This window comes from Salmo salar, chromosome 14 (genome assembly GCF_965601325.2).
Source record: "Salmo salar chromosome 14, fSalSal1, whole genome shotgun sequence".
Taxonomy (NCBI): domain Eukaryota; kingdom Metazoa; phylum Chordata; class Actinopteri; order Salmoniformes; family Salmonidae; genus Salmo; species Salmo salar.
The window spans coordinates 50,657,625-50,681,493 of NC_138304.1; the positions used below are offsets into that span (position 1 = coordinate 50,657,625).

Below are 23,869 nucleotides of genomic sequence, written 5' to 3' on the forward strand. Positions count from 1 at the left end.
GGTTACAGTAGAGGATTAATACACATCAGGTTACAGTAGAGGGTTAATATACATGAGGTTACAGTAGAGGGTTAATATACATCAGGTTACAGTAGAGGAGGGTTAATATACATCAGGTTTCAGTAGAGGAGGGTTAATATACATCAGGTTACAGTAGAGGAGGGTTAATATACATCAGGTTACAGTAGAGGAGGGTTAATATACATCAGGTTACAGTAGAGGAGGGTTAATATACATCAGGTTACAGTAGAGGGTTAATATACATCAGGTTACAGTAGAGGAGGGTTAATATACATCAGGTTACAGTAGAGGATTAATATACATCAGGTTACAGTAGAGGATTCATATACATCAGGTTACAGTAGAGGATTAATATACATCAGGTTATAGTAGAGGATTAATATACATCAGGTTACAGTAGAGGGTTAATATACATCAGGTTACAGTAGAGGGTTAATATACATCAGGTTACAGTAGAGGATTAATATACATCAGGTTACAGTAGAGGGTTAATATGCATCAGGTTACAGTAGAGGATTAATATACATCAGGTTACAGTAGAGGGTTAATATACAACAGGTTACAGTAGAGGGTTAATATACATCAGGGTACAGTAGAGGAGGGTTAATATACATCAGGTTACAGTAGAGGGTTAATATACATCAGGTTACAGTAGAGGAGGATTAATATACATCAGGTTACAGTAGAGGAGGGTTAATATACATCAGGTTACAGTAAAGGAGGGTTAATATACATCAGGTTAGGATTAATATACATCAGGTTACAGTAGAGGATTAACATACATCAGGTTACAGTAGAGGATTAATATACATCAGGTTACAGTAGAGGAGGGTTAATATACATCAGGTTACAGTAGAGGAGGGTTAATATACATCAGGTTACAGTAGAGGAGGGTTAATATACATCAGGTTACAGTAGAGGGTTAATATACATCAGGTTACAGTAGAGGAGGGTTAATATACATCAGGTTACAGTAGAGGGTTAATATACATCAGGTTACAGTAGAGGAGGATTAATATACATCAGGTTACAGTAGAGGAGGATTAATATACATCAGGATACAGTAGAGGATTGATATACATCAGGTTACAGTAGAGGATTGATATACATCAGGTTACAGTAGAGGACTAATATACATCAGGTTACAGTAGAGGAGGATTAATATACATCAGGTTACAGTAGAGGGTTAATATACATCAGGTTACAGTAGAGGATTAATATACATCAGGTTACAGTAGAGGGTTAATATACATCAGGTTACAGAGAGGGTTAATATACATCAGGTTACAGTAGAGGATTAATATACATCAGGTTACAGTAGAGGAGGGTTAATATACATCAGGTTACAGTAGAGGGTTAATATACATCAGGTTACAGTAGAGGGTTAATATACATCAGGTTACAGTAGAGGATTAATATACATCAGGTTACAGTAGAGGATTAATATACATCAGGTTACAGTAGAGGGTTAATATACATCAGGTTACAGTAGAGGGATAATATACATCAGGTTACAGTAGAGGATGATTAATATACATCAGGTTACAGTAGAGGATTAATATACATCAGGTTACAGTAGAGGATTAATATACATCAGGTTACAATAGAGGAGGATTAATATACATCAGGTTACAGTAGAGGAGGATTAATATACATCAGGTTACAGTAGAGGATTGATATACATCAGGTTACAGAAGAGGAGGATTAATATACATCAGGTTACAGTAGAGGAGGATTAATATACATCAGGTTACAGTAGAGGGTTAATATACATCAGGTTACAGTAGAGGAGGATTAATATACATCAGGTTACAGTAGAGGATTAATATACATCAGGTTACAGTAGAGGATTAATATACATCAGGTTACAGTAGAGGATTAATACACATCAGGTTACAGTAGAGAAGGATTAATATACATCAGGTTACAGTAGAGGAGGATTAATATAGATCAGGTTACAGTAGAGGGTTAATATACATAAGATTACAGTAGAGGATTAATATACATCAGGTTACAGTAGAGAAGGATTAATATACATCAGGTTATAGTAGAGGAGGATTAATATACATCAGGTTACAGTAGAGGGTTAATATACATAAGATTACAGTAGAGGAGGATTAATATACATCAGGTTACAGTAGAGGGTTAATATACATCAGGTTACAGTAGAGGAGGGTTAATATACATCAGGTTACAGTAGAGGATTAATATACATCAGGTTACAGTAGAGGATTAATATACATCAGGTTACAGTAGAGGATTCATATACATCAGGTTACAGTAGAGGATTAATATACATCAGGTTACAGTAGAGGATTAATATACATCAGGTTACAGTAGAGGGTTAATATACATCAGGTTACAGTAGAGGAGGATTAATATACATCAGGTTACAGTAGAGGGTTAATATACATCAGGTTACAGTAGAGGAGGATTAATATACATCAGGTTACAGTAGAGGAGGATTAATATACATCAGGTTACAGTAGAGGATTAATATACATCAGGTTACAGTAGAGGAGGATTAATATACATCAGGTTAGAGTAGAGGAGGATTAATATACATCAGGTTACAGTAGAGGGTTAATATACATCAGGTTACAGTAGAGGAGGATTAATATACATCAGGTTACAGTAGAGGATTAATATACATCAGGTTACAGTAGAGGGTTAATATACATCAGGTTACAGTAGAGGAGGATTAATATACATCAGGTTACAGTAGAGGGTTAATATACATCAGGTTACAGTAGAGGATTAATATACATAAGGTTACAGTAGAGGGTTAATATACATCAGGTTACAGTAGAGGATTAATATACATCAGGTTACAGTAGAGGAGGATTAATATACATCAGGTTACAGTAGAGGAGGATTAATATACATCAGGTTACAGTAGAGGGTTAAAATACACCAGGTTACAGTAGAGGGTTAATATACATCAGGTTACAGTAGAGGATTAATATACATCAGGTTACAGTAGAGGAGGGTTAATATACATCAGGTTACAGTAGAGGAGGGTTAATATACATCAGGTTACAGTAGAGGGTTAATATACATCAGGTTACAGTAGAGGAGGGTTAATATACATCAGGTTACAGTAGAGGGTTAATATACATCAGGTTACAGTAGAGGAGGATTAATATACATCAGGTTACAGTAGAGGAGGATTAATATATATCAGGATACAGTAGAGGATTGATATACATCAGGTTACAGTAGAGGACTAATATACATCAGGTTACAGTAGAGGGTTAATATACATCAGGTTACAGTAGAGGATTAATATACATCAGGTTACAGTAGAGGGTTAATATACATCAGGTTACAGTAGAGGGTTAATATACATCAGGTTTCAGTAGAGGAGGGTTAATATACATCAGGTTACAGTAGAGGAGGGTTAATATACATCAGGTTACAGTAGAGGAGGGTTAATATACATCAGGTTACAGTAGAGGGTTAATATACATCAGGTTACAGTAGAGGAGGGTTAATATACATCAGGTTACAGTAGAGGGTTAATATACATCAGGTTACAGTAGAGGATTAATATACATCAGGTTACAGTAGAGGATTAATATACATCAGGTTACAGTAGAGGAGGGTTAATATACATCAGGTTACAGTAGAGGAGGATTAATATACATCAGGTTACAGTAGAGGGTTAATATACATCAGGTTACAGTAGAGGGTTAATATACATCAGGTTACAGTAGAGGAGGATTAATATACATCAGGTTACAGTAGAGGATTAATATACATCAGGTTACAGTAGAGGGTTAATATACATCAGGTTACAGTAGAGGATTAATATACATCAGGTTACAGTAGAGGGTTAATATACATCAGGTTACAGTAGAGGGATAATATACATCAGGTTACAGTAGAGGATGATTAATATACATCAGGTTACAGTAGAGGATTGATATACATCAGGTTACAGTAGAGGGATAATATACATCAGGTTACAGTAGAGGGTTAATATACATCAGGTTACAGTAGAGGATTAATATACATCAGGTTACAGTAGAGGGTTAATATACATCAGGTTACAGTAGAGGAGGATTAATATACATCAGGTTACAGTAGAGGAGGGTTAATATACATCAGGTTACAGTAGAGGGTTAATATACATCAGGTTACAGTAGAGGATTAATATACATCAGGTTACAGTAGAGGATTAATATACATCAGGTTACAGTAGAGGGTTAATATACATCAGGTTACAGTAGAGGGATAATATACATCAGGTTACAGTAGAGGATGATTAATATACATCAGGTTACAGTAGAGGATTAATATACATCAGGTTACAGTAGAGGATTAATATACATCAGGTTACAATAGAGGAGGATTAATATACATCAGGTTACAGTAGAGGAGGATTAATATACATCAGGTTACAGTAGAGGATTGATATACATCAGGTTACAGAAGAGGAGGATTAATATACATCAGGTTACAGTAGAGGAGGATTAATATACATCAGGTTACAGTAGAGGGTTAATATACATCAGGTTACAGTAGAGGAGGATTAATATACATCAGGTTACAGTAGAGGATTAATATACATCAGGTTACAGTAGAGGATTAATATACATCAGGTTACAGTAGAGGATTAATACACATCAGGTTACAGTAGAGAAGGATTAATATACATCAGGTTACAGTAGAGGAGGATTAATATAGATCAGGTTACAGTAGAGGGTTAATATACATAAGATTACAGTAGAGGATTAATATACATCAGGTTACAGTAGAGAAGGATTAATATACATCAGGTTATAGTAGAGGAGGATTAATATACATCAGGTTACAGTAGAGGGTTAATATACATAAGATTACAGTAGAGGAGGATTAATATACATCAGGTTACAGTAGAGGGTTAATATACATCAGGTTACAGTAGAGGAGGGTTAATATACATCAGGTTACAGTAGAGGATTAATATACATCAGGTTACAGTAGAGGATTAATATACATCAGGTTACAGTAGAGGATTAATATACATCAGGTTACAGTAGAGGGTTAATATACATCAGGTTACAGTAGAGGGTTAATATACATCAGGTTACAGTAGAGGATTAATATACATCAGGTTACAGTAGAGGATTAATATACATCAGGTTACAGTAGAGGGTTAATATACATCAGGTTACAGTAGAGGAGGATTAATATACATCAGGTTACAGTAGAGGGTTAATATACATCAGGTTACAGTAGAGGAGGATTAATATACATCAGGTTACAGTAGAGGAGGATTAATATACATCAGGTTACAGTAGAGGATTAATATACATCAGGTTACAGTAGAGGAGGATTAATATACATCAGGTTAGAGTAGAGGAGGATTAATATACATCAGGTTACAGTAGAGGGTTAATATACATCAGGTTACAGTAGAGGAGGATTAATATACATCAGGTTACAGTAGAGGATTAATATACATCAGGTTACAGTAGAGGGTTAATATACATTAGGTTACAGTAGAGGAGGATTAATATACATCAGGTTACAGTAGAGGGTTAATATACATCAGGTTACAGTAGAGGATTAATATACATAAGGTTACAGTAGAGGTTTAATATACATCAGGTTACAGTAGAGGGATAATATACATCAGGTTACAGTAGAGGGTTAATATACATCAGGTTACAGTAGAGGGTTAATATACATCAGGTTACAGTAGAGGAGGGTTAATATACATCAGGTTACAGTAGAGGATTAATATACATCAGGTTACAGTAGAGGAGGATTAATATACATCAGGTTACAGTAGAGGGTTATTATACATCAGGTTACAGTAGAGGATTAATATACATCAGGTTACAGTAGAGGATTAATATACATCAGGTTACAGTAGAGGATTAATATACATCAGGTTACAGTAGAGGAGGATTAATATACATCAGGTTACAGTAGAGGGTTAATATACATCAGGTTACAGTAGAGGGTTAAAATACACCAGGTTACAGTAGAGGGTTAATATACATCAGGTTACAGTAGAGGATTAATATACATCAGGTTACAGTAGAGGAGGGTTAATATACATCAGGTTACAGTAGAGGAGGGTTAATATACATCAGGTTACAGTAGAGGGTTAATATACATCAGGTTACAGTAGAGGAGGGTTAATATACATCAGGTTACAGTAGAGGGTTAATATACATCAGGTTACAGTAGAGGAGGATTAATATACATCAGGTTACAGTAGAGGAGGATTAATATATATCAGGATACAGTAGAGGATTGATATACATCAGGTTACAGTAGAGGACTAATATACATCAGGTTACAGTAGAGGGTTAATATACATCAGGTTACAGTAGAGGATTAATATACATCAGGTTACAGTAGAGGAGGGTTAATATACATCAGGTTACAGTAGAGGGTTAATATACATCAGGTTACAGTAGAGGATTAATATACATCAGGTTACAGTAGAGGATTAATATACATCAGGTTACAGTAGAGGGTTAATATACATCAGGTTACAGTAGAGGGATAATATACATCAGGTTACAGTAGAGGATGATTAATATACATCAGGTTACAGTAGAGGATTTATATACATCAGGTTACAGTAGAGGATTAATATACATCAGGTTACAGTAGAGGAGGATTAATATACATCAGGTTACAGTAGAGGAGGATTAATATACATCAGGTTACAGTAGAGGATTGATATACATCAGGTTACAGAAGAGGAGGATTAATATACATCAGGTTACAGTAGAGGAGGATTAATATACATCAGGTTACAGTAGAGGGTTAATATACATCAGGTTACAGTAGAGGAGGATTAATATACATCAGGTTACAGTAGAGGATTAATATACATCAGGTTACAGTAGAGGATTAATATACATCAGGTTACAGTAGAGGATGAATACACATCAGGTTACAGTAGAGAAGGATTAATATACATCAGGTTACAGTAGAGGAGGATTAATATACATCAGGTTACAGTAGAGGATTAATATACATCAGGTTACAGTAGAGAAGGATTAATATACATCAGGTTATAGTAGAGGAGGATTAATATACATCAGGTTACAGTAGAGGGTTAATATACATAAGATTACAGTAGAGGAGGATTAATATACATCAGGTTACAGTAGAGGGTTAATATACATCAGGTTACAGTAGAGGAGGGTTAATATACATCAGGTTACAGTAGAGGATTAATATACATCAGGTTACAGTAGAGGATTAATATACATCAGGTTACAGTAGAGGATTCATATACATCAGGTTACAGTAGAGGATTAATATACATCAGGTTACAGTAGAGGATTAATATACATCAGGTTACAGTAGAGGGTTAATATACATCAGGTTACAGTAGAGGAGGATTAATATACATCAGGTTACAGTAGAGGGTTAATATACATCAGGTTACAGTAGAGGAGGATTAATATACATCAGGTTACAGTAGAGGAGGATTAATATACATCAGGTTACAGTAGAGGATTAATATACATCAGGTTACAGTAGAGGATTAATATACATCAGGTTACAGTAGAGGAGGATTAATATACATCAGGTTAGAGTAGAGGAGGATTAATATACATCAGGTTACAGTAGAGGGTTAATATACATCAGGTTACAGTAGAGGAGGATTAATATACATCAGGTTACAGTAGAGGATTAATATACATCAGGTTACAGTAGAGGGTTAATATACATCAGGTTACAGTAGAGGAGGATTAATATACATCAGGTTACAGTAGAGGGTTAATATACATCAGGTTACAGTAGAGGATTAATATACATAAGGTTACAGTAGAGGAATAATATACATCAGGTTACAGTAGATACTCACTGAGCTTTCCCCACCATATCCAGAAGTTTTTCATGAATAACCTGAACTACTTCAAAACTGAAAGAGAAGAAAAACAGTAATATGTCATACATACAGTCATACATACAGTCATACATACTGTTATACATACTGTTATACATACTGTTATACATACTGTCATACATACTGTGATACATAAATACTGTCATTCATACAATCGTACAAACTGTCAAACATACTGCCATACATACTATTATAGATACTGTAATACATAAATACAGTCATACATACTGTCATAGATACTGTAATACATAAATACAGTCATACATACTGTCATAGATACTGTAATACATAGATACTGTCAAACATACTGTCATAGATACTGTAATACATACCGTCACAGATACTGTAATACATAAATACACTCATGCATACTGTTATAGATACTGTCAAACATACTGTCATAGATACTGTTATACATACTGTCATACATAAATACTGTAATACATACTGTCATAGATACTGTAATACATAAATACTGTCAAACATACCGTCATACATGCTGTCATACATACTGTCATACATAAATACTGTCATACATGCTGTCATACATACTGTCAAGCATAAATACTATCATTCATAAATACTGTCATACATAAATACTGTCAAACATACTGTCATACATAAATACTGTAATACATGCTGTCATACATACATACTGTCATACATGCTGTCGTACATGCTGTCGTACATACTGTCGTACATGCTGTCATACATGCTGTCATACATGCTGTCATACATAAATACTGTAATACATACTGTCATACATACTGTAATACATACTGTCATACATAAATACTGTAATATATACTGTCATACATACTGTAATACATACTGTCATACATGCTGTCAAACATAGTGTCATACATACTGTCATACATGCTGTTATACATAAATACTGTAATACAGGCTGTCATACATACTGTCATAGATACTGTCATACATAAATACTGTCATACCAGCTTTCATACATACTGTCAAACATACTGTCATACATACTGTCATAGATACTGTCATACATGCAGTCATACATACTGTCAAACATACTGTCAAACATAAACACTGTCATACATAAATACTGTCATAGATACTTTCATACGTAAACACTGTCATACATACTGTCATAGATACTGTAATACATACTGTCATAGATACTGTAATACATAAATACTGTCAAACATACTGTCATAGGTACTGTAATACATACTGTCATATATACTGTAATACATAAATACTGTCATACATACTGTCATAAATACTGTAATACATAAATACTGTCATACATACTGTCATAGATATTGTAATACATAAATACTGTCATACATACTGTAATACATAAAAACTGTAATACATACTGTCAAACAAACTGTCATACATGCTGTCATACATACTGTCATACATGCTGTCATACATACTGTCATACATAAATACTGTCATACATACTGTCATACATACTGTCATAGATACTGTAATACATACGGTCATATATACTGTAATACATAAATACTGTAATACAGGCTGTCATACATACTGTCATAGATACTGTCATACATAAATACTGTCATACCAGCTTTCATACATACTGTCAAACATACTGTCATACATAAATACTGTCATACATAAATACATATTGTCATACATACTGTCAAACATTCTGTCATACATACTGTCATAGATACTGTCATACATGCAGTCATACATACTGTCAAACATACTGTCAAACATAAACACTGTCATACATAAATACTGTCATAGATACTTTCATACGTAAACACTGTCATACATACTGTCATAGATACTGTAATACATACTGTCATAGATACTGTAATACATAAATACTGTCAAACATACTGTCATAGGTACTGTAATACATACTGTCATATATACTGTAATACATAAATACTGTTATAGATACTGTCATAAATACTGTAATACATAAATACTGTCATACATACTGTCATAGATATTGTAATACATAAATACTGTCATACATACTGTAATACATAAAAACTGTAATACATACTGTCAAACAAACTGTCATACATGCTGTCATACATACTGTCATAATACTGTCATACATAAATACTGTCATACATGCTGTCATACATACTGTCAAACATAAATACTATCATTCATAAATACTGTCATACATAAATACTGTCAAACATACTGTCATACATAAATACTGTAATACATGCTGTCATACATACATACTGTCATACATGCTGTCGTACATGCTGTCGTACATACTGTCGTACATGCTGTCATACATGCTGTCATACATGCTGTCATACATAAATACTGTAATACATACTGTCATACATACTGTAATACATACTGTCATACATAAATACTGTAATATATACTGTCATACATACTGTAATACATACTGTCATACATGCTGTCAAACATAGTGTCATACATACTGTCATACATGCTGTTATACATAAATACTGTAATACAGGCTGTCATACATACTGTCATAGATACTGTCATACATAAATACTGTCATACCAGCTTTCATACATACTGTCAAACATACTGTCATACATAAATACTGTCATACATAAATACATATTGTCATACATACTGTCAAACATTCTGTCATACATACTGTCATAGATACTGTCATACATGCAGTCATACATACTGTCAAACATACTGTCAAACATAAACACTGTCATACATAAATACTGTCATAGATACTTTCATACGTAAACACTGTCATACATACTGTCATAGATACTGTAATACATACTGTCATAGATACTGTAATACATAAATACTGTCAAACATACTGTCATAGGTACTGTAATACATACTGTCATATATACTGTAATACATAAATACTGTCATACATACTGTCATAAATACTGTAATACATAAATACTGTCATACATACTGTCATAGATATTGTAATACATAAATACTGTCATACATACTGTAATACATAAAAACTGTAATACATACTGTTAAACAAACTGTCATACATGCTGTCATACATACTGTCATACATGCTGTCATACATACTGTCATACATAAATACTGTCATACATACTGTCATACATACTGTCATAGACACTGTAATACATACGGTCATATATACTGTAATACATAAATACTGTCATAAATGCTGTCATAGATACTGTCATAAATACTGTAATACATAAATACTGTCATACATACTGTCATAGATATTGTAATACATAAATACTGTCATACATACTGTCATACATAGTCATAGATACTGTAATACATAAATACTGTCATAGATACTGTCATAGATAGTGTAATACATAAATACTGTCATACATACTGTCATAGATACTGTAATACATAAATACTGTCATAGATACTGTCATACATAAATACTGCCATACATACTGTCATACATAAATACTGACATACATACATCATACATACTGTCATACATACTGTAATACATAAAAACTGTAATACATACTGTCAAACAAACTGTCATACATGCTGTCATACATACTGTCATATATACTGTCATACATACATACTGTCATACATACTGTCATACATACTGTAATACATAAATACTGTCATAGATACTGTCATACATACTGTCATAGATAGTGTAATACATAAATACTGTCATACATACTGTAATACATACATACTGTCATAGATACTGTAATAAATACATACTGTCATACATACTGTCAAACATACTGTCATACATAGTCATACATACTGTAATACATAAATACTGTCATACATACTGTCATAGATATTGTAATACATAAATACTGTCATACATACTGTCATACATACTGTCAAACATACTGTGATACATACTGTCATAGATACTGTAATATATAAATACTGTCATAGATACTGTCATACATAAATACTGTCATACATACTGTCAAACATACTGTCATAGATACTGTAATACATAAATACTATCATAGATACTGTCATACATACTGTCATACATACTGTCATACATAAATACTGTCAAACATACTGTCATACATACTGTCATACATAGTCATAGATAGTGTAATACATAAATACTGTCATACATACGGTCATAGATAATGTAATACATAAATACTGTCATACATACTGTCATACATAGTCATAGATAGTGTAATACATAAATACTGTCATACATACTGTCATAGATACTGTCATAGATACTGTAATAAATAAATACTGTCATAGATACTGTCATACATACTGTCATACATAAATTCTGTCATACATACTGTCATAGATACTGTAATACATAAATACTGTCATACATAGTGTCATAGATACAAAACAAAATTAACAATACAACTTTCATAACAGTTACATACCAATAAAAAAAAAAATGTAAAGACTAGCCGGCTGGCCTTACTGAGTCGATAGGAACATTAGCCTGCTGGCCTTACTGAGTCGATAGGAACATTAGCCCGAGCTATTTAGGAGGGATATCACACCTGGCACAAATGATTGTCTAGTTGTGTTTTTCCTGCTGAGGGGTGCCCCTGCGGAGGGCCCTGACCTTAAAGATCTTATCCAGGTATGTCTGTTTGACTCCAAGTACCTTGCTTGCTGTGGTGATAATCCTTCTCAGCATATTTCTCTGTCTGACAGTGGCATTGCCAAAACAACAAACAATACAAAAAGTTCAAATACTCTCAATGAAAGAGTTGTAAAACAGAGTCAGTATAGTACAGTCGTGGCCAAAAGTTTTGAGAATGACACAAATATTCATTTCCATAAAGTTTGCTGTATTTATGTATGACAGTATGTTTGACAGTATGTATGGAAGCATGTATGACAGTATTTATGTATGACAGTATCCATGACAGCATGTATTACAGTATTTATGTATAACAGCATGTATGACAGTATGTGTGACACTATGAGAGCCTGTGTTGTTGTTGGAGTGGGGACAAAACACATCCCTGAGGAGAGCCTGTGTTGGTATTGCGTATGTCCGACACGTGGGGACCTATTTTGACTCGCTTTGAGCGTTGGCTCAGGATGTCCAACAGCCACAAAACCAGCCCCCCCATCTAAGGAGAAGTCCCGAATGAGTCTCTGTGCCAGAATGTAGGGCTGGATTGTGTTGAAGGCAGAAGAAAAGTCAACAAACAGAACCTTAACATGCGATTTGGTACTCTCTAGATGTCTATAGACCATGTTGAGGAGAGTACACCCTCTAGATGTCTATAGACCATGTTAAGGAGAGTACACCCTCTAGATGTCTATAGACCATGTTGAGGAGAATACACCCTCTAGATGTCTATAGACCATGTTAAGGAGAGTACACCCTCTAGATGTCTGTAGACCATGTTGAGGAGAGTACACCCTCTAGATGTCTATAGACCATGTTAAGGAGAGTACACCCTCTAGATGTCTGTAGACCATGTTGAGGAGAGTACACCCTCTAGATGTCTGTAGACCATGTTAAGGAGAGTACACCCTCTAGATGTCTATAGACCATGTTGAGGAGAGTACACCCTCTAGATGTCTATAGACCATGTTAAGGAGAGTACACCCTCTAGATGTCTATAGACCATGTTAAGGAGAGTACACCCTCTAGATGTCTATAGACCATGTTAAGGAGAGTACACCCTCTAGATGTCTATAGACCATGTTAAGGAGAGTACACCCTCTAGATGTCTATAGACCATGTTAAGGAGAGTACACCCTCTAGATGTCTATAGACCATGTTAAGGAGAGTACACCCTCTAGATGTCTATAGACCATGTTAAGGAGAACACCCTCTAGATGTCTATAGACCATGTTGAGGAGAGTACACCCTCTAGATGTCTATAGACCATGTTAAGGAGAGTACACCCTCTAGATGTCTATAGACCATGTTAAGGAGAGTACACCCTCTAGATGTCTATAGACCATGTTGAGGAGAGTACACCCTCTAGATGTCTATAGACCATGTTAAGGAGAGTACACCCTCTAGATGTCTATAGACCATGTTAAGGAGAACACCCTCTAGATGTCTATAGACCATGTTGAGGAGAGTACACCCTCTAGATGTCTATAGACCATGTTGAGGAGAGTACACCCTCTAGATGTCTATAGACCATGTTAAGCAGAGTACACCCTCTAGATGTCTATAGACCATGTTGAGGAGAGTACACCCTCTAGATGTCTATAGACCATGTTGAGGAGAGTACACCCTCTAGATGTCTGTAGACCATGTTAAGCAGAGTACACCCTCTAGATGTCTATAGACCATGTTAAGGAGAGTACACCCTCTAGATGTCTATAGACCATGTTAAGGAGAGTACACCCTCTAGATGTCTATAGACCATGTTAAGGATGGTAAGAATGGCATCATCAACTCCTCTGCTAGGCTGATAGGCAAACTGAAATAGGTTGAGAAGCTTCTGGGTGATGCTGAGAATATGACTTTTCACAAGTTTCTCAAGGCATTTCATTACTAAGGATGTCAAGGCAACAGGGCGGTAGTCATTCAGCACAGAGGGATTAGATGCTTTAGGAATTGGTATAATTATTGAGTTTTTACACAATACTGGCACGTGTTGCTGGTCGAGTGAGGATTGGAAATGTCTTTAAAAACACCAGCCAATTGTTCAGCACTGTCACGTCCTGACCAGCAGAGGGCGTAATTGTGTTAGTCTTGGTCAGGATGTGGCAGGGGGTTTGTGTTTGTTAAATGTTGTGTGGGTGATTGGACTCCCAATTGAAGGCAGGTGTGTTGAGTTGCCTTTGATTGGGAGTCCTATATAGGAGTGTGTGTTTTTCTTTGGGGTTGTGGGTAGTTGTTTTTGCAGTGCGTTTGATAGCATGCAAAACTGTTGCTGTCTTGTTTATTGTTTTTTCCTGTGGATGCCTTACTCTTTTGAATTAAAATATGAGTATCCACATTCCCGCTGCGCCTTGGTCCATTCTTGAAGACAGCTGTTACAAGCACAATGCTTTAACACATGTCCACTTATTTTGTCTGGGCCTGTGTGCGTTACACCCCCTGAACAACTTTAAAACATCAGCCTGTTTAACAACAACTCTCTCAAACATTTGTAATGATGCTTCCATTTGTTTTACCTCCGACACAAAGTTGTCTGATTCAAATCTTAAGATTTTTTTGTTTTTTTTTAAGTTCAAACCTGCCCAGTGGCTGATCACCCCCTACTACAGACAAACCCGCCCAGTGGCTGATCACCCCCTACTACAGACAAACCTGCCCAGTGGCTGATCACCCCCTACTACAGACAAACCCGCCCAGTGGCTGATCACCCCCTACTACAGACAAACCTGCCCAGTGGCTGATCACCCCCTACTACAGACAAACCTGCCCAGTGGCTGATCACCCCCTACTACAGACAAACCCGCCCAGTGGCTGATCACCCCCTACTACAGACAAACCTGCCCAGTGGCTGATCACCCCCTACTACAGACAAACCTGCCCAGTGGCTGATCACCCCCTACACAGACAAACCTGCCCAGTGGCTGATCACCCCCTACTACAGACAAACCTGCCCAGTGGCTGATCACCCCCTACTATAGACAAACCTGCCCAGTGGCTGATCACCCCCTACTACAGACAAACCTGCCCAGTGGCTGATCACCCCCTACTACAGACAAACCTGCCCAGTGGCTGATCATTAAAAGACAGTAGAGTAAATAGCTGACTAACCTTTTATTAGACGTGACAGAGTAGACCAAGATGTAACCATTGATGTCTATGGAATAGGTCTGAGGAAATATAGAGTATTCATCCTGGAAAAGACGGAGAGGGAGAGAGGAAGAGGAGAGAGAGAGGAAAAGGGGAAGGAGAGAGAGAGAGAGAGGAAAGGGAGAGAGAAAGAGAGACAGAGACTGGGTGAAATAAGTGCTTAGCCTATACTGTAACATAGTGTCCAATGTCCATACTAGTATACCTCTTAGAATCTAGGCCTTAGTGTAAAAGAGTAAAGCAATGTAGCGAGAAAGCATTACAATTAGAGGTAGGGCGCATTCTAGTGTGGGTATTGGAACGTAGCCTGTGTTCTACAATTCTAATGGTGATACTACAATCACGAGACAATGTAGAAATGTAAGGTCTTGTATACTGGTTTTGAAGTTGATTCAAGATAAATCGCTGTGGTGTAAGACTCCTACCTGTCCCGCTGTGTCTACTAACTGCAGGTGGTATTCTTGTCCGTTTATCGTGATCATCTTGGTAAACGCTGTGGCAAAGAGAGAAGAGAAAGTAAAGTCCCCTGTATGTTGTGAAGGAGTTGTCTATGGCTGCATAGAGATGTGCTCCAATAGCTGGGAAGGGACCTCTGCTGTTTTGGGGCAAAGAGTAGCTGAGTATTATTTTTCATTCAATAACTTTTTTGTTGGTATAGTCTTGCTCGGTCAATTGAAGTGTAGTGATGTCTCCATAGTAATTAACATCGGTCTTGTCATACAGGGTTCTGGCTGCTGATAGCTACTGTATTGAGGAAACATGGACTTAATATGCCTGTGATACTGTATGTGGTTGTCTCACCTAGCTATATTCAGATGAATGCACTACTGTAAGTGGATCTGGATCAGAGAGTCTGCTAAATGACTCACTACTGTAAGTCCCTCTGGATAAGAGAGTCTGCTAAATGACTCACTACTGTAAGTGGATCTGGATAAGAGCGTCAGCTAAATGACTCACACTGTAAGTGGCTCTGGATAAGAGAGTCTGCTAAATGACTCACTACTGTAAGTGGCTCTGGATAAGAGCGTCTGCTAAATGACTCACTACTGTAAGTGGATCTGGATCATAGAGTCTGCTAAATGACTAACATGGAATGTGAATTTACGACTTCTGGCAGACGGGGGGGGAGAGAATGTGGAGGAGGAGGAGGAGGAGGAGAAGGATGAGGGGGATGTGGAGAACAATAATGTGGAGAAGGAGGAGGAGGATGTGGAGAAGGAGGTGTAGGAGGATGAGGATGTGGAGAAGGAGGTGTAGGAGGAGGATGTGAAGGAGGATGTGGAGAAGGAGGAGGAGGAGGATGTGGAGAACGAGGAGGAGGAGGATGTGGAGAACGAGGAGGAGGAGGAATGTGGAGAACGAGGTGTAGGAGGAGAAGGAGAGGGAGGATGTGGAGAATGACGTGTAGGTTGAGAAGGAGAGGGAGGATGTGGAGAACGAGGTGTAGGAGGAGGGAGGATGTGGAGAACGAGGTGTAGGAGGAGGAGGAGGATGTGGAGAATGACGTGTAGGAGGAGGAGGATGTGGAGAAGGAGGTGTAGGAGGAGGGAGGATGTGGAGAAGGAGGAGTAGGAGGAGGAGGAGGATGTGGAGAAGGAGGTGTAGGAGGAGGATGTGGAGAAGGAGGTGTAGGAGGAGGAGGAGGATGTGGAGAAGGAGGTGTAGGAGGAGGAGGAGGTTGTGGAGAAGGAGGTGTAGGAGGAGGAGGATGTGGAGAAGGAGGTGTAGGAGGAGGAGGATGTGGAGAAGGAGGTGCAGGAGGAGGAGGGCTGTACCAGCAGAATCTGACTCTACTTCACACTACTAACCAGACACTGTATATCAACCAGTCAGTCACAGAGCCTGACAGGAGCACTGGTAAAGAAGGCTATTATAGAGAGAGGGGAACCGTGTGTGTGTGTGTGTGTGTGTGTGTGTGTGTGTGTGTGTGTGTGTGTGTGTGTGTGTGTGTGTGTGTGTGTGTGTGTGTGTGTGTGTCTGTGTGTGTGTGTGTGTGTGTGTGTGTGGTTTTACTATCCTTTTGGGGTGCTGGGGCCGGATTCACAAAACCTTACTTACGAAACACATTGACGTTCTTAGGAATTCATAGCTTTCTTAGGAACTTCGGAAATATTTTCTTATGTGGCATTGACATTAGTGACATGCTTGAAACCAATAAATAAACCTATGTGACAGGGATGATAAGATTTGGGTTATTTCGATATTTTTCACACATTGTAGCCATCAGATTAGCTACATCAAAACCAAAAATGCATAACCAAGGAAAACGCAATAAAAAAACTTCAGCAAACAAGAGCTTGAAGTGTTGGTGGAGGAAATATCAGCCAGGAAAAGGTTGCTGTTGGGGAGACTGAATAACTGCGGGGTCACTGCAGAGACCAGAAAGAGAGGACGGGCGAAGAGCGGGTCAAGGTCTGTCTCTGTCGTCGGGGGTATGTCGAGGGACATTGACGCCGTAAAAAAGAAGTGGTCCGACATCAAGGCCGCTAAGAAGAAGGGAGCTGAGAGACCAGTCATGGTCGACAGGTAGCCTAGTGGTTAGAGTGTAGGGTCGACAGGTAGCCTAGTGGTTAGAGTGTAGGGTCGGCAGGTAGCCTAGTGGTTAGAGTGTAGGGTCGGCAGGTAGCCTAGTGGTTAGAGTGTAGGGTGGACAGGTAGCCTAGTGGTTAGAGTGTAGGGTCGGCAGGTAGCCTAGTGGTTAGAGTGTAGGGTGGACAGGTAGCCTAGTGGTTCGAGTGTAGGGTGGACAGGTAGCCTAGTGGTTAGAATGTAGGGTCGGCAGGTAGCCTAGTGGTTAGAGTGTAGGGTGGACAGGTAGCCTAGTGGTTAGAGTGTAGGGTCGGCAGGTAGCCTAGTGGTTAGAGTGTAGGGTGGACAGGTAGCCTAGTGGTTCGAGTGTAGGGTGGACAGGTAGCCTAGTGGTTAGAGTGTAGGGGCGACAGGTAGCCTAGTGGTTAGAGTGTAGGATGGACAGGTAGCCTAGTGGTTAGAGTGTAGGGTCGGCAGGTAGCCTAGTGGTTAGAGTGGTCTTCCTGTCTGGGTTGGCGCCCCCCGCTGGGTTGTGCCGTGGCGGAGATCTTTGTGGGCTATATTCGGCCTTGTCTCAGGATGGTAAGAAGTTGGTGGTTGGAGATATCCCTCTAGTGGTGTGGGGGCTGTGCTTTAGAAAAGTGGGTGGGGTTATATCCTGCCTGTTTGGCCCTGTCCGGGGGTTTCATCGGATGGGGCCACAGTGTCTCCTGACCCCTCCTGTCTCAGCCTCCAGTATTTGTGCTGCAGTAGTTTATGTGTCGGGGGGCTAGGGTCAGTCTGTTACATCTGGAGTATTTCTCTTGTCTTATCCGGTGTCCTGTGTGAATTTAAATATGCTCTCTCTAATTCTCTCTTTCTCTCTTTCTTTCTTTCTCTCTCTCGGAGGACCTGAGCCAACATGGACCATGCCTCAGGACTACCTGGCATGATGACTCCTTGCTGTCCCCAGTCCACCTGGCCGTGCTGCTGCTCCAGTTTCAACTGTTCTGCTTGCGGCTATGGAACCCTGACCTGTTCACCGGACGTGCTACCTGTCCCAGACCTGCTGTTTTCAACTCTCTAGAGACAGCAGGAGCGGTAGAGATACTCTCAAAGATCGGCTATGAAAAAGCCAACTGACACTTACTCTTGAGTTGCTGACTTGTTGCACCCTCGACAACTACTATGATTATTATTATTTGACCATGTTGGTCATTTATGAACATTTGAACATCTTGGCCATGTGCTGTTATAATCTCCACCCGGCACAGCCAGAGAGGACTGGCCACCCCTCATAGCCTGGTTCCTCTCTAGGTTTCTTCCTAGGTTTTGGCCTTTCTAGGGAGTTTTTCCTAACCACCGTGCTTCTACACCTGCATTGCTTGCTGTTTGGGGTTTTAGGCTGGGTTTCTGTACAACACTTTGAGATATCAGCTGATGTAAGAAGGGCTATATAAATAAATTCGATTTGATTTGATTTGAGTGTAGGGTCGGCAGGTAGCCTAGTGGTTAGAGTGTAGGGTCGGCAGGTAGCCTAGTGGTTAGAGTATAGGGTCGGCAGGTAGTCTAGTGGTTAGAGTGTTGGACTTGTAACTAAAATGTTGCAAGATCGAATCCCTGAATTGACATGGTAAAAATCTGTCGTTCTGCCCCTGAACAAGGCAGTTAACCCACTGTTCCTAGGGCGTCATTGAAAATAAGAATGTGTTCTTAACTGACTTGCCTAGTTAAATACAATTTAAAAAAATGTGAACCAGCTGGAGGTGGAGCTAGCTAACGCGTAGCGACATTATAGTCAACATAGCTAACGACGTTAACATTAGCCAAGTTCTTATTTGCAAATTGACGAGCTAGAGCTAGCTATTTAACACTTCTAGAATATTGTAATATACTGTAAATTACTAGCTAGCTATTTAACACTTCTAGAATATTGTAATATACTGTAAATTACTAGCTAGCTAGATAATGCGTGTTAATAAAATTTGTTTTCTTGCTGTATTTAAATATCCGATAGCCAACTGTGTCCGTGGCGCAAGAAAATGTTCATGGTTACAAAAGTACCCATTCGTCTCGAGACGAGGGATTAGCTGTCCTAAAGTTAAGTACATTTCCAAGAAGAAATCCTAAAACATTATTTTCAAGAATCCCATTTGTTCTTACCTTTTTTTTTTTTTTTTTTAGGAAGAAACTTAGGGAAAAAGCTAAAGAACATTTCCAGTAACTTTATTGAGGAATAGCAACTTTGCTTAGAGCTGCGAGTATTCATGTGTATCTGAATGGCTTTCTAAAGACACTTACTGTTTTCTATCGTTGGGTCATAGGAGTCGACAAACTGGCCTTCCACGAACTGAATCGTTAGCGAGGACTTTCCTACAGGAAAAAAAACGTAGGAAGTCATTTATCAGTTTTTGGAGAAAAGAAAAATTGAATTATCTCTCTCTCTCATACAGTATATATGGTGAGTAGGCTTCTATTCTCTATACAGTAGTATAGAGTAATATACAGTAGTATACAGTCATATACAGTAGTATACAGTAGCAGGCCTGCCAGCTACAGTAGTCTATACAGTAGCAGGCCTGTCAGCTACATTAGTCTATACAGTAGCAGGCCTGTCAGCTACAGTAGTCTATACAGTAGTTGGCCTGTCAGCTACAGTAGTCTAAACAGTAGTTGGCCTGTCAGCTACAGTAGTCTATACAGTAGTAGGCCTGTCAGCTACAGTAGTCTAAACAGTAGTTGGCCTGTCAGCTACAGTAGTCTAAACAGTAGCAGGCCTGTCAGCTACAGTAGTCTATACAGTAGTAGGCCTGTCAGCTACAGTAGTCTATACAGTAACAGGCCTGTCAGCTACAGTAGTCTATACAGTAGTTGGCCTGTCAGCTACAGTAGTCTTTACAGTAGTTGGCCTGTCAGCTACAGTTGTCTTTACAGTAGTTGGCCTGTCAGCTACAGTAGTCTAATCAGTAGCAGGCCTGTCAGCTACAGTAGTCTAATCAGTAGTTGGCCTGTCAGCTACAGTAGTCTATACAGTAGCAGGCCTGTCAGCTACAGTAGTCTATACAGTAGTAGGCCTGTCAGCTACAGTAGTCTTTACAGTAACAGGCCTGTCAGCTACAGTAGTCTATACAGTAGCAGGCCTGTCAGCTACAGTAGCCTATACAGTAGTTGGCCTGTCAGCTACAGTAGTCTATACAGTAGTAGGCCTGTCAGCTACAGTAGTCTATACAGTAGTTGGCCTGTCAGCTGCAGTAGTCTTTACAGTAGTTGGCCTGTCAGCTACAGTAGTCTCGACAGTAGTTGGCCTGTCAGCTACAGTAGTCTTTACAGTAGTTGGCCTGTCAGCTACAGTAGTCTATACAGTAGCAGGCCTGTCAGCTACAGTAGCCTATACAGTAGTTGGCCTGTCAGCTACAGTAGTCTATACAGTAGCAGGCCTGTCAGCTACAGTAGTCTATACAGTAGCAGGCCTGTCAGCTACAGTAGTCTATACAGTAGTAGGCCTGTCAGCTACAGTAGTCTATACAGTAGTTGGCCTGTCAGCTACAGTAGTCTTTACAGTAGTTGGCCTGTCAGCTACAGTAGTCATTACAGTAGTTGGCCTGTCAGCTACAGTAGTCTAATCAGTAGCAGGCCTGTCAGCTACAGTAGTCTATACAGTAGCAGACCTGTCAGCTACAGTAGTCTATACAGTAGTAGGCCTGTCAGCTACAGTAATCTAATCAGTAGTAGGCCTGTCAGCTACAGTAGTCTATACAGTAGCAGGCCTGTCAGCTACAGTAGTCTATACAGTAGCAGGCCTGTCAGCTATAGTAGTCTATACAGTAGCAGGCCTGTCAGCTACAGTAGTCTAATCAGTAGTAGGCCTGTCAGCTACAGTAGTCTATACAGTAGCAGGCCTGTCAGCTACAGTAGTTGGTTTGTCAGCTACAGTAGCCAGCCTATATACCAGGCCAACTGAACAAGCACATTGGAAGATATCACTCTTTCATGAATTGGGCAACATTCATACTAAAACACTTCCAAGACGAACCACAAGGAGTAATAACTAGTGAATATGGAGCTGGGCAGTGACTACTAGGCCACTGTGTCAACTGGTCTTGGCACTCTGTCATTTCTTCAAGAGAGTTGTTTCGTGACAGATTATTATACTCCCTATAATTTAACTCTATTATAAAGAGAGAGTAATCCGTTACACACGCGCAGTCTCTACCTACAGCTGAAGAACGGCTAAAACACACATTTTTTTGTGTCTTTTTTTTTAACGGTCGACAGCAAAATGTAACTCACCTACGGATCTGTACCCGAGAATGGCGATTTTTCGTGATTTGGGCTGCGGCATATCTCGTGTTGGCTATCCCATCTAATCCTCGCGGTGGACAGCAGCAACCTCCAACATGAACGGCGTTAGCATATCCCGAGCAGAGCAGTCCGACAATTCATCTGTTCTTCTTTTAAATCACTATTTATTCTCGTAAAATGAGGGAGATTAGACATTTACAGATTAGACATTTGAATTCCTGTAGATTTAATAGAAATGGTGGGGCATCTATAATATCTGCGTCACTCCCCTTTGTGATCTCATGAATTTAGCCATCAATGCCCGATGCTGATTGGTTGTGTACAGAATAAAGGCGGGCTTTATGTCTCACACGTAACAATGATTGGATGAAACAGCTGTCAGTCTATCTGAGATTCCTGGTCCATTTTATTAATTATCCCGTGTGTTCAGGTCGATAATGGTCGGGGAGGCTGTGCCATTCGCAATGGGGGGGGGGGGGGGGGGGGGTCTCTGTAATAGATAATAATGAATCATTCCAAGACTTCATTACTGTACTACTGTAAATTGGTCTAGTAATGTCAATATTTTATAAGGCAAGTCAGTTAATAAGAACAAATTCTTATTTACAATGACGGTCTACCGGGGAACAGTGGATTAACTGCCTTGTTCAGGGGCAGAACGACAGATGTTTTACCTTGTCAACTCGGGGATTCGATCTAGAAACCTTTCGGTTACTGGTCCAACAATCTAACCACTAGACTACCTGTCCCCACTGACATTTTTTAAAACATTTTAGTCATTTAGCAGACGCTCTTATCCAGAGCGATTTACAGTATTGAATGCATACATTTCATGCGTTTTTTTTTGGTACTGGCCCCCCGTGGGAATCGAACCAACAACCCTGGCGTTGCACACACCATGTACATACATACAGTACCCTAGTGAAGATGAATGTAATTTTAATATATTGATGTGACTGTGAAATACACTTTACTTAAATTGTAATTTGATTTGATTATTATAGAAGAATAGACTACCAGATATTAATATAAGCCATGGTGTTTAATGTGATGTGTTGTATCTTGCAGGTGAATGGTGCGTGGAGAGGTGACTAGGGCTATGATCTGTCTATCATAATGAAGTCTAACAGGAGAGATGACTAGGGCTATGATCTGTCTATCATAATGAAGTCTAACAGGAGAGATGACTAGGGCTATGATCTGTCTATCATAATGAAGTCTAACAGGAGAGGTGTCACGTCCTGACCAGCAGAGGGAGAAATTGTATTAGTTTTGGTCAGGACGTGGAACAGGGTTCGTGTTTTGTTTGTATTTCTACGTTCTGTCTAGTTTAGTTTTTCTATGTTTAGGTTTGGGTGTTGGACTCTCAATTGGAGGCAGGTGTTTCTAGTTGCCTCTGATTGAGAGTCCTATATATAGGTGTGTGTTTGGTTTGGGTTTTTTGTGGGTAGTTGTATTTGCACTGCTGTTTGTCTAGCCTGCAAATA

General features: G+C 38.8%; 1 protein-coding gene across 2 annotated transcripts in view; it reads right to left on the reverse strand.

Annotated features, from left to right (window-relative positions):
* Positions 1-22,676, reverse strand: part of LOC106592571 (GTP-binding protein Rheb) — a 58,909-nt gene extending 36,233 nt beyond the window's left edge. The window contains exons 1-5 of one of the 2 annotated variants that reach the window (XM_045694505.2): positions 22,371-22,676; positions 20,382-20,453; positions 15,998-16,065; positions 15,534-15,616; positions 7,847-7,903 (exon numbers count right to left, since the gene is read on the reverse strand). In XM_045694505.2, coding sequence (XP_045550461.1) covers positions 7,847-7,903; positions 15,534-15,616; positions 15,998-16,065; positions 20,382-20,453; positions 22,371-22,422 — 332 coding nt within the window. In that variant the 5' untranslated portion in view covers positions 22,423-22,676. The remainder of the gene's footprint in view (positions 1-7,846; positions 7,904-15,533; positions 15,617-15,997; positions 16,066-20,381; positions 20,454-22,370) is intronic. The other variant, XM_045694506.2, reaches the window with a different exon arrangement.
* Between the last annotated feature and the right edge of the window lie 1,193 nt (positions 22,677-23,869).